This window comes from Tricharina praecox (genome assembly GCF_024521635.1).
Source record: "Tricharina praecox strain CBS 144465 chromosome Unknown BZA05scaffold_17, whole genome shotgun sequence".
Taxonomy (NCBI): Eukaryota; Fungi; Ascomycota; class Pezizomycetes; order Pezizales; family Pyronemataceae; genus Tricharina; species Tricharina praecox.
This window is the reverse complement of record NW_026250419.1, coordinates 239,204-252,752: the sequence shown is the minus strand read 5'-3', so window position 1 is coordinate 252,752 and position 13,549 is coordinate 239,204. Positions and strand designations below refer to the sequence as shown.

General features: G+C 55.2%; 4 protein-coding genes across 4 annotated transcripts; 2 read left to right on the top strand and 2 right to left on the bottom strand.

Moving 5' to 3' along the window:
- Positions 1-594: 594 nt before the first annotated feature.
- Positions 595-1,599, top strand: BZA05DRAFT_82306 (mediator complex, subunit Med20). Its single transcript, XM_051488670.1, has 2 exons — positions 595-682; positions 740-1,599. Exons 1-2 carry the CDS (start codon positions 669-671, stop codon positions 1,356-1,358), a joined length of 633 nt encoding a protein of 210 aa, XP_051338153.1. The 5' UTR covers positions 595-668; the 3' UTR covers positions 1,359-1,599.
- BZA05DRAFT_82315 (nucleoside transporter-domain-containing protein) lies at positions 1,599-3,553 on the bottom strand. Its single transcript, XM_051488671.1, has 3 exons — positions 3,077-3,553; positions 2,695-3,014; positions 1,599-2,638 (listed from the first exon to the last, which is right to left on the bottom strand). Exons 1-3 carry the CDS (start codon positions 3,119-3,121, stop codon positions 1,840-1,842), a joined length of 1,164 nt encoding a protein of 387 aa, XP_051338152.1. The 5' UTR covers positions 3,122-3,553; the 3' UTR covers positions 1,599-1,839.
- Positions 3,554-6,768: 3,215 nt separating this feature from the next.
- BZA05DRAFT_402139 (Retinoic acid induced 16-like protein-domain-containing protein) lies at positions 6,769-10,067 on the top strand. The gene is made up of 6 exons (XM_051484078.1): positions 6,769-6,988; positions 7,077-7,193; positions 7,273-7,949; positions 8,008-8,244; positions 8,304-9,831; positions 9,891-10,067. The coding sequence occupies exons 1-6, from the start codon at positions 6,980-6,982 to the stop codon at positions 9,960-9,962; spliced, it is 2,640 nt and encodes an 879-aa protein (XP_051338151.1). The 5' UTR covers positions 6,769-6,979; the 3' UTR covers positions 9,963-10,067.
- Positions 10,068-10,199: 132 nt separating this feature from the next.
- BZA05DRAFT_402136 (dihydroxy-acid/6-phosphogluconate dehydratase) lies at positions 10,200-12,866 on the bottom strand. The gene is made up of 8 exons (XM_051484077.1): positions 12,718-12,866; positions 12,522-12,646; positions 12,344-12,453; positions 12,156-12,214; positions 11,968-12,083; positions 11,827-11,902; positions 11,585-11,765; positions 10,200-11,520 (listed from the first exon to the last, which is right to left on the bottom strand). The coding sequence occupies exons 2-8, from the start codon at positions 12,581-12,583 to the stop codon at positions 10,331-10,333; spliced, it is 1,794 nt and encodes a 597-aa protein (XP_051338150.1). The 5' UTR covers positions 12,584-12,646; positions 12,718-12,866; the 3' UTR covers positions 10,200-10,330.
- Positions 12,867-13,549: the final 683 nt, after the last annotated feature.

Below are 13,549 nucleotides of genomic sequence, written 5' to 3'. Positions count from 1 at the left end.
TAAGTACATACATGCAGATGTTATGTCCGTACATACACTTAGAGACCATATGATTTTATATCTAAGCTTCCATTCTCATCCGAGCTCGGCGGCGGAGCTACCAATGTCCATGATGCCAAATATTTTGCGGGGAAAAACATGGTAGGTAAGCAATCAGTCCCTTCTCCAACGCAGGCGGGAATCGGGATGAGTGTCTTACAGTAATCGACCGACGGCCGGAGAGATGAATATCCCCGGGCCCTTCACATATCTGTGATGTGCGGGTACCTACACGATTCGAGCATGTACGATTACGAGATCTCTTGGAACCAGAGTCGCGGGCACCAATTCCCCCTGAAACTCCGGTGAGACCATATAGTACCACACCGTATATCGACATTCAACGGTTGGAAGCCGGAGTGGTGGGGATTTGCAATTACTGGCTGCAAGTAACGGTGGCCCGAAATCCATATCCCGATTTAGCCACGATATACACATGATGATTACTTTAGACAGGGGATCGTGGATGTAGCTCGACAGTCGGCATCCTCGCGACCGAGTGCTGGCCTGTGAAGACAATCGCGTTACATGAGCGCGACCATTGTGTACACGCGATCCACACATGCACATGCACGTCAACCCCACGATTCGCGAGCAACCTCTCTCCATTCTCCACCACATCCACCACAATGCCGGTAACCGGGTATGTCCCCCCACCTAGCACTCCCCTCATAGAACCCCTCCTAACCCGTTGTCCCAGTCTCTACTTCATCGCGGAGCAAACATCGACCAGCAACTCGCCGCCCATAAACATCACGCTCTTGGACCGGCTCCAGAAGCGGCACCAGCCGATAGCCGCAGGAGGGTACCGCCTCGACCACCGGCTCCTACGTTCCACCGCGCCATCCAGCGGCTCCAGCGGCTCTAGCGGCGGCCCCGACGGCTCCAGCGGGGGCGGCCCCTCCCCACCGGCGTTCCTGCAGTACCTCGAGATCCCGCACCTCTCGCCGATCCCGTTCGCTTTGTGCGGGAGCGCAATCGTGACGATCGACCGAGACTTCGCGCAGATCCTCAAGACGAAGCTGAGCACGCTGTGGACGCTGCGGCAGACGCTGCGGGCGGAGGGCCACTGCTACGAGGTCGACGACTTCCGCGTGCGCGTCGGCCGTGTCATGGGTGATCAGGTGCGCGGCGTGGTCGTCGAGGTCGAGTATCTGCCTGTTGATACCATGAATGCCGGCGAGGCCGTGCTGAAGGACTTTATTGAGGGACTACAGCTGCCGTTTCCTGGCAGGTGGGTGCTGGGGACGGAGAAGACGAAGGAGTGGACCGTGCTCGATACCGGGAGGCTGTATTGTGAGCTGTTAAGGTTCCGATGAGATGGGAGCGACGGTTTGGCGACGCGCCTGGAGTGCGAGGTCATGCTGCTGCTGGAAAAACCGTACAGTCATTATCTCTCTGATTTCCTGGCGCATATCCGAAAGATGCGTGAGAGCCGAGCACATACAAGGCCTAAATGACTCCATTGTGAATGGGATATCCTTACAGTACTCAAGAGAGCAAGCAATTACATGTGTACATAACAGACCCCTCCACAATCGAGACCCCTCTCGTACGAATACATGCATACTAGAACACTCCAAAAATATATCTAGGATATCTCTCACACGCCTCCGAATGTACAACAAAGGATAAACAGAAAAAGAAACAAGCAACGTCGCAGTCCATAACGCCAGTTCGACACACCCTGTAACAAAAACGAGCCCAAAAACGCAGTTCCAAGCAAAGCAATCCAAAGTCCAAAGTCCAAAGCACCCAATCCCCAAAGCCGACAGTACCCCCAAAAACCTCGATATCTAATCAATTGAGTATCAAGAAACTCAACATACTACCCGTTGCCAGGCCAAGCACCAAGCACAACCCCATGAAGCCACCGCAGGCCTCCTTCTCATCCTCATCAACGTAGTCCGGCGCCACGATCATGCAACTACTTCCGATCCAACCGCTAGTGAAGCCGAAGCCCAGCTGCACAAACATGTAAAACAAGTCGCTCTTGATGAAAGCTCCCCGACCGTTGACGTTGCACATAAAGTACAACGGTATGAAGACTAGTCTTGCCACTGGCAGGATGGCCAACCAGCTGGACTTCCGAATGATAGCCCTCTCCCACCCACAAACTATGCGGCCGGACAGATCACCAACGTTCCAAAGCAAAAAGGCGGTTGGGATGAAGACATCCGGCTGGAATGCTCGACCGGAGCCATCGGGGTGTACCGAGATGATGGCTTGGGTGAAGACCGGGAAGACCATTGTGCAGCAAAAGGTGAAGAAGATGGCGATGGCCGGAATCTTCAGTTTCCGCCACAAATCTATAAGTGGCACAGACCTCCGGACCACAATCCCCCCCTCGTCGTCCTCCTCCGAATCACTGGAGGAAAGAGTCGTTGCCTGTGATTTGCAGTTGAGGCTGATGCTGTGACGGCGAAGGAGTACCAAGAATAAGAGAAGGCAGAATCCGGAAACGACGGTTGCGGTCATGAAATACGCGAATGCCGACTTTGGTGAAGAAGAGGTTCCCGTCTCCTGCGCAGATTGCGGAATCGCAAGAACCGAAACGATCTGGGCTATCGCAGGCAGCACTCCAGCAATACCTTGACCGCTAAACAGGCCCATCAGCATACCGAACTCCACACACAAAGAGAGGGAGGAACCGACGTCATGATGGCTTGCGTGTAGACTCCGCCGAATCTGTTCACGAACGCAAACACGCCATTCTGGCTGAAGCCACAACTGGCGGCCGCAACGCAGACACAGAGCAAGACCAACGCCAAGTACGACGTCGCACCGACCGTAAACATGATGGTCGACAAGGCGAGTATCGTGAACGTGACACAGTTCAGCACGAGCGAAGTGCATATACGGAAAGGGTAATTCGCTGTGCTCTGTCTGTTGGACAAGTAGATCATGACGCCGAGATTCGTAAAGGTGCTGACACCGAGAATCATGGATTGGAAATTGTTGAGGATAAACTCGTTCTTGATGCACCCAGTCAGCGTGGTGCTCCGACCTGGAGCTTCTCGCGGAAGTGCATATTAACCTCCGAGAAGCGTCGTTGGAAGTAGGTCGCGCAGGCCATAAACATGTTCCAACTCCACAGCCTTGACGGTATGACTAGCCGTTAGCTACCTCGGTCCGGAACGGCGCGCGAGACAAGCTTCGCAGGACAACCTACATGGCAACGCCCAAGAGCACAAAGATTCCATATTCGAACACCGAGGTTTTGTGCGGTCCCTCGGACGATCTAGACCCGTGCAGGGAGCTGGACTCCCCTTCGCCATAGTCCACGTTCGGGATGGACTGGTAGCTGGAGGGCTCCGCCGGGAGCAGCGCCTTCTTCGCCGACTGGACGACGCGAGCCATGATGGCGTAGAGGCTAAAACTGGGGTTTGGGGTTGAAGGAAAGGCCGTGGAGCTAGGTGAACGGGGAGGCGAACTGTCCGACGTGTCTCCGTGGTGGTATGATGGGGAGGGTGGGGAGGAGAGGCGGATGGAGGTGGCCGGGGAGCGGGGAGGCATGATCTATATAACAGCGGTGTGTGTGCGTGTGTGTGCTCGGGCGTATCGAGACTCGAGAGCTCCCTGGCTTCACCCGGGGCGATTTGCGGCTAGCTGCTAAGCAGTAAGGCTAGAGTAGAATGCGGGATGGTATTGTCATCCGAAACCGTACGAACGAACGGACTGGTGGTGGGCGAAGACGGTCGGTGGGTGGGTGGGTGAGCGGATGGGTGGTGGTGGTGGGAGAGTCAGGAGTAAACACCAGCGCAGGTGGACTCTGGAGCGTCAGGAGCCATCGACGGCATTGCCTATCGTCAGAGGGTGGCGCATGGCCCTATCAGAGTAGGTACAGGGACCCTGCAGATGACACCCAGATCGCGCTTCGAGATCTGCACCTGGCACGCGTGTTCCCCACAACCGTAAAATCTTCATCGCACTCGTAGCCTACTATGTCAGTACTTACCTAATGTACTGTTTCCTTCAGAGCCACCTGCGAAACGAAGCCAGCACAGTGCACACCGGGGTTGGAAACAAGCAGCCGCTTCGGTGCGAGAGCACCGTGTCCCCACGAAAGTTCGGGTTCTCGTGGCGAGCAAGCCGCCGCATGCGTCTTCCAGAGTAACTTCGGTGGCCAGCGGAATCAGTCCCGCACCGTTCCGTGATGATGCACATACGAGCCAGGTCGACGGCGTTTTGTCACACGAATAGTTAACGGCATCGAGTGCCGAGGCAGCTACATAGCGAGCCTGGAGACTGCACATCCTTTTGTTCCGGAGAAGCTTTCTGTTTGGATTCCGTGCTGGAAGGGAAGGCCGACGAAGAGGCTCGTCAAGACTGCGGCCGGGACCATGATGTCCGCCGGCATAAGCTCATCTTGGCGATGCGGCGTAGGGGGAATTCCAACTGTTCTTGCAGAAAGAGATGAGCTACTGATAGAGTGGAGTGGGCTCGCAGGTGCATATGCATACCTGAATAGATACCCAAAGATGAATATGGTTCTTCTTCTTATCTTCTTATCTATCCTTCCATTCCTTCGACTTCGCCGTTCCGGGGCCGCCTAGGACAGTGTGGGGGCAAACATTATATCGATCTCCCTTCTGCCACCAGGTCCTCTGGGCTTCGAGCTGTGTTGGTGAGAAAGCCCCGCTGCTACTATGCCGCAGGGCCTATGTTTTCGGTAGTAGACAGGGCGTACATATGGGGGTGAATCACACTGTGCTCATGACCTCGAATACCCCACAGACCGTCTTCTAACCCCGGGTTTTGTTGGAGTAAAAATAAAAAAACGAGGGCAGCCATCCAAACACATCACTCCTCCAGCACCAGTATGTAGGGATTTGAACAGTCTGACGAGAAATATGCCGCCGCCGCTGCTGCCGCCAAAAGGAAAGAAAGGGATGCGGAGCAGATGTATTGTACACAGATCCTGCATCATCTTGCATACGGGTGTTGCTCGGGATACTCCCTCCACGTAGATGTCTAGTCCACCCGAGTTATTTCCGAGATATGTACTGGGTGGCAGGTGATTTCGTGTTTGTGTCTCTTATTTCTGGAGTCTGGACTCTCAAGTTGCCGGATCACCTGACTGCACGTGATACCGATGGCGCACAGCATATGATTCGTACATATGAGGAATCAGGATCGGGATGGGCCGTCGAAGGACTTCGAGTGACTTGGCCAACTTCCGACTGTGCACAGGAAAGAACGGAGATGCATGCCCATCACGGTCTTACATGGGCTGAATACGAGTATGATCGAATGAACAGAAAACTTCACCGACATCGGATCTCACTTCGTGCCGAACCTCCAGGGTGGACCGAAGAGGTGGACGAGACTGTCAGGCTGAAGAATGCTGGGTCCAAGATACACGGATCTGATATCTCTGAAGCTGCGTACTGTACCGCAAGGCTAAGGCTCATTCTTGATCCAGTCGAGGCTGAGGGCGACTCCGAGCCTGCTACATATCATCCGAATCGAGCCGGATGTGGATATCAATGAGTCGTCTGTATCACATCTAGCCAGCCTTCACATCTAGCCAGCAAAGAATCCATTGCCTTGTTGCGTTTTGTCTGCACGAGCTGGCCAAGGGATACTTGGTACCGAATCATTACAGGGCATCCTATAGATGTATGAAAATATTGCCAGAGCTGAGATCCGCGGATTTTTCCCAAGGTGTACTTTGATGAGTGGCTGAGTGAGTGTCATGACCTGACCTCTGGTCTCGGGACGTGTTGCATCATAGTTAGTCACACGGCAGAGTAACGTGAAAAGAGCTAGTGTTTGGACAACTACTAAGGGCTTAGGGCTTGGCAAAGAAACTTTCGCCGCCCACAACCATCTATAAAACCCCCCTTCCTCCCATCGTTTGAAAAGTATGCGATTTTACTTCATAGTCAGTACTCCCCACCTCCACATTCAGTACTATATGTCGCGACACCATAATACTAACATCATTTCTTTCTTTAGGGATCATTTCTATAGTAAATCGTCTCATCTGAACTCTTTACAAGAGCCACAGAATCTCCAACCTGGACGATGATCTATATCCTCGCTGCCCCAGAGTGAAGCCTGTTTTGCCGGTCCTTCGGGACAGGTGGGTGATGATCTCGACCTGAGTTTCCGTATACCTCGCTTTCGAGTGGGGTGGGAACGAGGGTGGGCGGCGATGGAGGTCTGACAGGCCCCTCTTTTTTTTCCCCCGTCTATTACCCAGGCCGCTGCGCGTGGAGTAGAAGGGGAAAGTAATGGAGTTGAATACGTTTAAATAGTGATTGTGTATCCTTGAGAATTATTGTTTTGTTAGAGCTTTGGCCAGCAGTATCATGCTGAAGGAATTCCCTACTGCCAGTAATGTCGGGAATGGGAGAGCTCTGTTCTTTGGAAAGCTTGAGAGAGAGAACATCAATTTATTGTCGCATGCGGCCTTTACTAGACTATGGCGACCACCAACTTCCTGACCATTCCTGCCAGCTCCGCGGGGTAGCTTTGGAAAGCCTATACACATAGCTTGCTACTCCCCTCTGGTTCTTGGTGATTGCGCATACTAGGAATATGCACCTTTTGTCACTCCCTTTCGTCCCCCATTCCCATCGAGTCCCGAATTTTGCTATGCGGAAAATGGGGGGCGTCGAAAGAATGTCAACGCGATGAAGAGCACAGATGTAGATCATGACGGGAAAAATATGTAAATTTAAGTAGAGCATCCTCAAGCTGAGTCCTCAAAAGTAGCGGACCCGGATAAGCTCTGGCGCGGGCACATAGACCTGGCGATAAGTGCGTACCTTGCACCCTGGACCTCTTTGTTTGCGTCCCGCATCCCTAGAGCAAAAGCTCAAGTTCCACCACGACCACGACCAGCCGCGGCCACCAGCACCTCCGTCCCGTCCCACAAACCGCACCTATCCATCCCAACGAAGCTGCAGATCGCTGTCGTAACTCTCCCTAGATGGATTTTGTGCGTTCCCCAGCAATCCGGTTCCCATCACGATGCACGATGCACGGCGACGATGAGCACTGCTTTACTGACGCTGTGGATCTGGCAGTGGAATCGGCTCATCGGCGGCTCCGGCTCCTCGAGCTCTACGCAAAAAGCTCCTCCACCGCCTACGACTCCCGAGCAACGTCTCGCAAAGTTCAAACGTGTCTGGCAGCAGCTACTGGTGCGCCTTCCGACACCCGCACTCCCACACACGCGACGCGCGCTCGTTCGCTGACGGCTGGGCGATGGGATGCATCTAGGGCTCGTGGCGAAACACAAGAGACAACGACCCCCACTCCCAGGAGACGCTGCGCGGCTACATCAAGCGGTTGACGGATCTGTTGATCGAGGAGGAGAAGCGGTCGACGAGACTGTGCATGAACTTTTGCTACGAGCAGCAGGTCTTCATTGCGCTATCGAAGATCGGACAGTCCGGATCTCCAGCTGTCATCCGGGAGTGTATAGTTGCGTTTTCAACCCTGATCGACAATGAAGACGAGGATTTTCTAGGTCACGAGAGCTTTGCGCACAGCTTGATCGCCTTCCTGAAGGCTACGAGTCAGCGCTCGGTTCCGTCGTTTGAGGGCGAGTTCGTAGAGCTGCTGTTCAGCATCGCTTCCAAGATCCGATCGAGCCCGGGGATTCTGCGGGTGTGGTTTACGAATAGCGCCGGCGAAGGGGGCGGGAAACATTATGAGAGCCTGGAGCCTCGGGAGCGGTTTGCGGGTATGACGAATAAAGAGGATTTCCCATTGTTTTATCTCTTGATTGACTACGTCCATCAGGAAGGCAAGGTAGGGGACTTTGCTAGGACAGGACTGCTCTACATCGTCGAGGCCGCGTCTTCGTCGGGCGCGTTGGAGCGGTGGATAGTAGAAAGCGACCTGGCGACCTTGATGGCTTCCGGGTTGGGGGCTTTGTATAGTCAGTTGAGCAGGTTGGCACCTCCCTGCGCATTTCATCACCATTCCCTCAGCGCGTTGACTTTCCGACAGAAAACTTGCGATAACCTATTCGACCGAAGAGCCACCTACGATCCTCGTGCTTTCCGACTTTGTTCCTCAGCCTGCATCGGGGGCGGAGACGCCGAACTCGCCGGAGTTCAAGACGCATCTCGATACCTTCCTCTCCTACCTAACGTTCTGGCAGGATGTATTGGAGCATTGCCGTTCCGCAGAAGTAAAGCAGACACTACTAGACCACTTTCAAGTGTTGTTTCTGCAGCAGCTGCTGTTGGTTCCCCGATCATTGCCATTCCGTAATTGCCCTGACACGAGTCATAATGAAACAGATATCCTTCACTGCTCGAATCCTCGGATGCCGACGGTGGATCCTCCGTAGCTGTTCTGACGTATGTTCGTGTCGTCCTTGACACGCTGGATTACCCCGACATCATCCACCTGATCCTCTCGTACCTCATGAATATGCCAGAGAACCCAGAATCCATGCAGGTGCAGTCGCGCACCAAGAGACGACAATCCCTAGATATGCTGTCGAGAGCAGCGGATGTGATGGACAGCCCTACTCCAGCCATCTATAGTCTGGCGGACCTGATAATGACCAGTCTTGCGTCGAAATCGCAGCAGACCGTGGCAACGACCCTGAGACTGGTATCCACAATCCTGCGAAAACACTATCCATACTCCATGCACACTCTTCTCAAAACCATACCCGTGTCGGGCAGCTCCCCAACACGCACGATCGGCGCGCACAACGCCGAGATGGAGATGCTCTTCCAGATGGTGGCTGATCTAACCGGCGAAGGAAGGGACTCGGCGCAGACTTACGGTGACCATCTCAAAGACTGTCAAGGCCTGTTGGAGTCTCACCCTTGCACCACGAAGTTCTTGGGTCTTCGCGGGAACATCGTGGGCGGTAGTGGTATCAGCAGCGGTGAAGATAGACTGGCACGGATGCACATGCACACGCTGAGCCCTCACGACCCCTTCCTCCGACACCTGGTGGATCTTCTCGCCGCCTTCTTCTCAAATACGGTAGAAACCAACCTGGTCCTCACATGCGTCATCGTCGACCTCGCCGCGCCGGCTTACATGCGTCCCGAAGGCTGGCTCTACTACGACCCAGCACACTACGAGTTCCCCGAAGACGACGATTCCGACAATGAAGACGATGAGCTGGACACGATGGAAGAAGAGCTCGCTGCGATCCTCGGCGACACCACTCTCCTCTCGACCGAAGACCTCTTTGCCGAGAAGGACCGCCGCCGCCTCCGCGAAATCAAGCTCGCGCGGCGCCACCCGCGGCTCCGGCGGCGCCATGCACCGCCCATAATCGAAGCGCTGCAAGACCTCGTCGCCCAGATCGCCGCATACCGTCGGGACATCCCCGACCTCGACGACAAGCTCATGGAGCGGCGACGGGCCTTCGAATTCACCGACGAAATCAACGATGCCCTAGCCAGTACGCAGACCTCGCAACCGCCCCCGCTGCCCAAGCAGCCATCGCCGTCCTTCCCCATGCCCATGCTCGATCCCTTCTCGGCGCGCAACCTCATCCTCGGCCCCGATGTCGCCCGCGGCCGCACCCAGTTCCTCTCCCCGACCCCCTCCTCCCGCGGCGTGTCGCCCGCTATAGACCCCAACTCCCCCTTCGAAAGCCACATCGCCGACACGACGACGCGCAGGATCAAAGTCCTCATGCCCGGGCAGAAGGGACTGCACCTACCGCCGCCGCCAGAGTCGGAAGAGGGGAATGGAGAGGATACTCCCGAGGTGCTGCATTCGCCCCCGTCGACGAGAAATCAGCAGCAGGGTGACTTTACCCTGAGCCATCTATTAACCAATATCATGATCTTGCAGGTAAGCTTCTTACTTGACTGGGGAGAGGGTTGAGGAGGACGGTGCTGATAAGATCACAGGAGTTCATTTTGGAGCTGGCGGCACTGACACAGGTCCGCGCGGCGCTGTTCGCTGATGTTAAGTTTGCGTGAGCGGTTGGTTGGTGATGGGTGTGGGTGTGGGTGTGGGTGTGGGAGGGAGGCAGTCGTCTCGTTTTGTTTTTTTGGTTGTTATCATATTTTAGAGCGAATGACCGGTATCGATTGGAAACGAGTGCGGGTATTACAGGAAGGAAGGGAGAGGGGAGAAGGAAGAAGGAAGAAGTCGGTGGTACTCTGGTACTCTAATAGCAAGCAAGCGGACCGAGTAGACAAGACGCAATTTCGTTTTCATGCATCATATCATACTACTTCCTACTATCTTACCAAAACAAAGCAAAAACTCCTGCCTATATTCGACATTTTTTATCCCGTCATGCTGTATACAACCCACCCCCACCCACGCCCACGCCCACGCCGATTTACAGATCAGTGACACATCCGTGACTGGCGTCAGACACCAGCTTGGTGTACTTGTACAGTGTGCCCTGGGTGTACTTCAGGGGCTTAGGCTTAAACTCCTTCCTCCGCTCGGCGAGCGTCGCCTCGTCGACAATGAGGTCGAGGACCCGCTTCTCAGCGTCGATGATGATCTTATCGCCGTCGCGGACGAGTCCAATCGGGCCGCCCTCCTGAGCCTCGGGGACAATATGACCGATGAGGAAGCCGTGGGAGCCACCAGAGAAGCGGCCGTCAGTGATGAGGGCCACGTCCTGGCCGAGGCCGGCACCCATGATGGCCGACGACGGCTTCAGCATCTCGACCATTCCCGGGGCGCCCTTGGGGCCCTCGTAGCGGATGACGACGACGGTCTTCTCGCCCTTCTTGATCTCGCCACGCTCGAGAGCCTGTACGAAGGCGTCTTCGCCGTCGAAGGCGCGCGCCTTGCCCTCGAAGCGGAGGCCCTCCTTTCCGGTGATCTTGCCGACGGAGCCGCCGGGGGCGAGCGAGCCGCGCAGGATCTGGATGTGGCCCGTAGGCTTGATCGGGTCCGACAGGGGACGGATGATCTTCTGGTCGGCGGGGAAGCCCTCGACTTTCTCGACGTTCTCGGCCAGGGTCTTGCCGGTCACGGTCATGATGTTGCCGTCGATCAGGTCGTTCTGGAGGAGGTACTTGAGGAGAGCGGGGGTTCCGCCGATGCCCTGGATGTCGGCCATGACGTACTTGCCGGAGGGCTTGAGGTCAGCAAGGAAGGGAGTGCGGTCAGAGACCTTCTGGAAGTCGTCGATGGTGAGCTTGATTCCAACGCTGTGGGCGATGGCGATCAGGTGAAGAACGGCGTTGGTAGAGCCTCCGGTGATGTTGACGACAACCATGGCGTTCTCGAATGCGGCGCGCGTCATGATGTCGCGAGGCTTGATGTCCTTCTCCAGCAGGGTACGGATGGCAACACCGGCAGCGAGACATTCGTCCAGCTTGGACTGGGACTCGGCAGGGTTGGAGGACGAGCCGGGAAGGGTCATACCCATGGACTCGATGGCTGTAGCCATGGTGTTGGCGGTGTACATCCCGCCGCAAGCACCGGGGCCGGGGCAGGCGTTGCGGATGATATCGAATCGCTGCTCCTCGTTAATATCCTTGGTGATGTATTGTCCGTATGCCTGGAAAGCTGTCTGTTTGTGAGCCCGGGGATCGTTTTTCGACGAGTGAGTCTCCATGCAAAAAGTACGCACCAGAGACGATATCGATCTGAGCACCACCTTGGCAGGCGGCCTTTCCGGCCTGGATGGTTCCTCCGTAGACCATGAGGGAGGGCCTGTTGACACGGCCCATGGCCATGACCACACCCGGCATGTTCTTGTCACATCCAGGAATAGAAATGTTGGCGTCGTACCATTGTCCTCCCATCACGGTCTGCGATGCATGCGGATTAGCAAGACCGCACATGCGATCGGAGCACATGATATAGACTGACCTCGATAGAATCCGCAATCAGATCGCGCGACTGCAGCGAGTACCTCATACCGCTCGTGCCCATGGAGATTCCGTCACTGGCGGCAAAGTCAGAACCCCGTATCGCCGACCCGCCCGGAGTTTCGGGATATCGGCGACATACCTCACACCGATGGTGTTGAACTGCATTCCGACCAGACCGGCCTTCTCAACACCCTCCTTGACCTTCTTGTTCAGGTCCAGCAGGTGCATGTTGCAAGGGTTGCCCGAGTACCACACCTAACATCCGTAAGTCACCGAAGCAGAGAGCTCGTGTGTCCGCGGAAGCGCGTAGGGATCGGGAAGTGGTACCGATGAGATGCCGACCTGCGCCTTGTTCATGTCCTGCTCGTTCATTCCAGTCGCATACACTACGTAAGCGTCGTCAGCTTACCCACACGACTGCGTTGTATCCATCCATCCACCTGTCGTCGTCGACGACGACGGTCGATCATGGCAACGGGTGGTTGGAAGGGAAGGGAAGGGCTATGGTAGCTAACACATTGCTTGCGATGCACCCTGCGACTTGGGCTGAGTGATGTGCGCCGAGGACTTGTTTATGCCGCTCGAGCTCGATGACCGCCGAGCAGCGGACACTGCAAACGTCCGTCTGTACGAGATGGGTCAGCAAACGGCCGGGTTTCATGCGATCGAAGAGTGCCGTAGGAATTGACGTACGCAACATTCTTCGCGGTAAGAACCTTTGCCGCAGCGGGCCGGAGGTGTAGTCGCGAGAGCATGGTGGCGGGGTGTGGATATGGAGGAGTAGTGGGGGCTGAGTGGCTCTGTGTTTTATTTCTTCTCTGGCGAGTTGAGTCAGCGGCTGGTGGACGAAGACGACGATTGCAGACGGGTTGGGGGGGCTTCGACTCACCAGAGCACGGGAGACTCGGGGGAGTGCGGTGTGTTGAGCGGAGAGACAGACAGGTTTCAGTAGGCACTACAATATAGTACACCAGCAGTGACTCGAGGCGAACGGATCACCGACTGGAAGAAAAAACAGTGCCAAATGCTTCAGGTAAGCAGCGGCGTGTGATTGGTCGGATGCTTGCACAGCATAGGTGCGGTATGTAGGTGCGAGAGCCGCACGAACTCGCTAGAGCGAGTCTGCATGCCATCCGATATTGATCCTATGATCCAACAATCCAACGGTTCAATGATCCAATGATCCAGTAGTCTAGTAGTCCAATGGTCCAATGGTCTAAATGATGTTGTTTGCACTCATATCTGATACTCTCTACATTTTCTGGATCACGGCCACAGCTCCTCTGCGTTAGCCGCAACTTTGATCCGGAAATTTGGATTTTGCGGCTGGATGGCCCTACCTAGACGTTACTCCGGAGTCGGACCGGTCACCGAGTATCACCCTCGACGGTGGCCCATGGACATGGAGGGGCTTCCCGTGATCTCGTGATGGAGTCACCTCATGTCAGTGTGCTTTCCGACCGAATATCTTCTCAGTAAATACTTGGTTACCGCCCTCTCCGTGAAAATTGCTAAGTATGAAGAAGTGAGTCAAAAAAAACTGTGACCGTGTACCTAGAAGTGTGTATGTGTACCTAGTGGGTATGTGTACCTAGTGGGTATCTCCAGCTTTCCGATCCTTAGTTATACGATACTAACAAGTATGTACCTACTTTGCACGTCTGCCTTGACGAATTGCACGGACAGTCCGCCGGGAGTCGCCTTCATCGCTTGCAGATACA

What these genes read in the sequence shown, in the direction of transcription:
- BZA05DRAFT_82315 (XM_051488671.1), bottom strand. Translation starts at nt 3,121, where the DNA reads ATGTTTATGGCCTGCGCGACCTACTTCCAACGACGCTTCTCGGAG. An exon ending in TCCAACGACGCTTCTCGGAG is followed by an intron (nt 3,015 to 3,076) that starts GTTAATATGCAC and finishes GGGTGCATCAAG; the next exon opens with AACGAGTTTATCCTCAACAA. An exon ending in TACACGCAAGCCATCATGAC is followed by an intron (nt 2,639 to 2,694) that starts GTCGGTTCCTCC and finishes GGGCCTGTTTAG; the next exon opens with CGGTCAAGGTATTGCTGGAG.
- BZA05DRAFT_402139 (XM_051484078.1), top strand. An exon ending in TTGTATAGTCAGTTGAGCAG is followed by an intron (nt 7,950 to 8,007) that starts GTTGGCACCTCC and finishes ACTTTCCGACAG; the next exon opens with AAAACTTGCGATAACCTATT. An exon ending in CCAATATCATGATCTTGCAG is followed by an intron (nt 9,832 to 9,890) that starts GTAAGCTTCTTA and finishes ATAAGATCACAG; the next exon opens with GAGTTCATTTTGGAGCTGGC.
- BZA05DRAFT_402136 (XM_051484077.1), bottom strand. Translation starts at nt 12,583, where the DNA reads ATGCTCTCGCGACTACACCTCCGGCCCGCTGCGGCAAAGGTTCTTACC. An exon ending in GGGTGCATCGCAAGCAATGT is followed by an intron (nt 12,215 to 12,343) that starts GTTAGCTACCAT and finishes ACGCTTACGTAG; the next exon opens with TGTATGCGACTGGAATGAAC. An exon ending in TGATTGCGGATTCTATCGAG is followed by an intron (nt 11,766 to 11,826) that starts GTCAGTCTATAT and finishes CATGCATCGCAG; the next exon opens with ACCGTGATGGGAGGACAATG.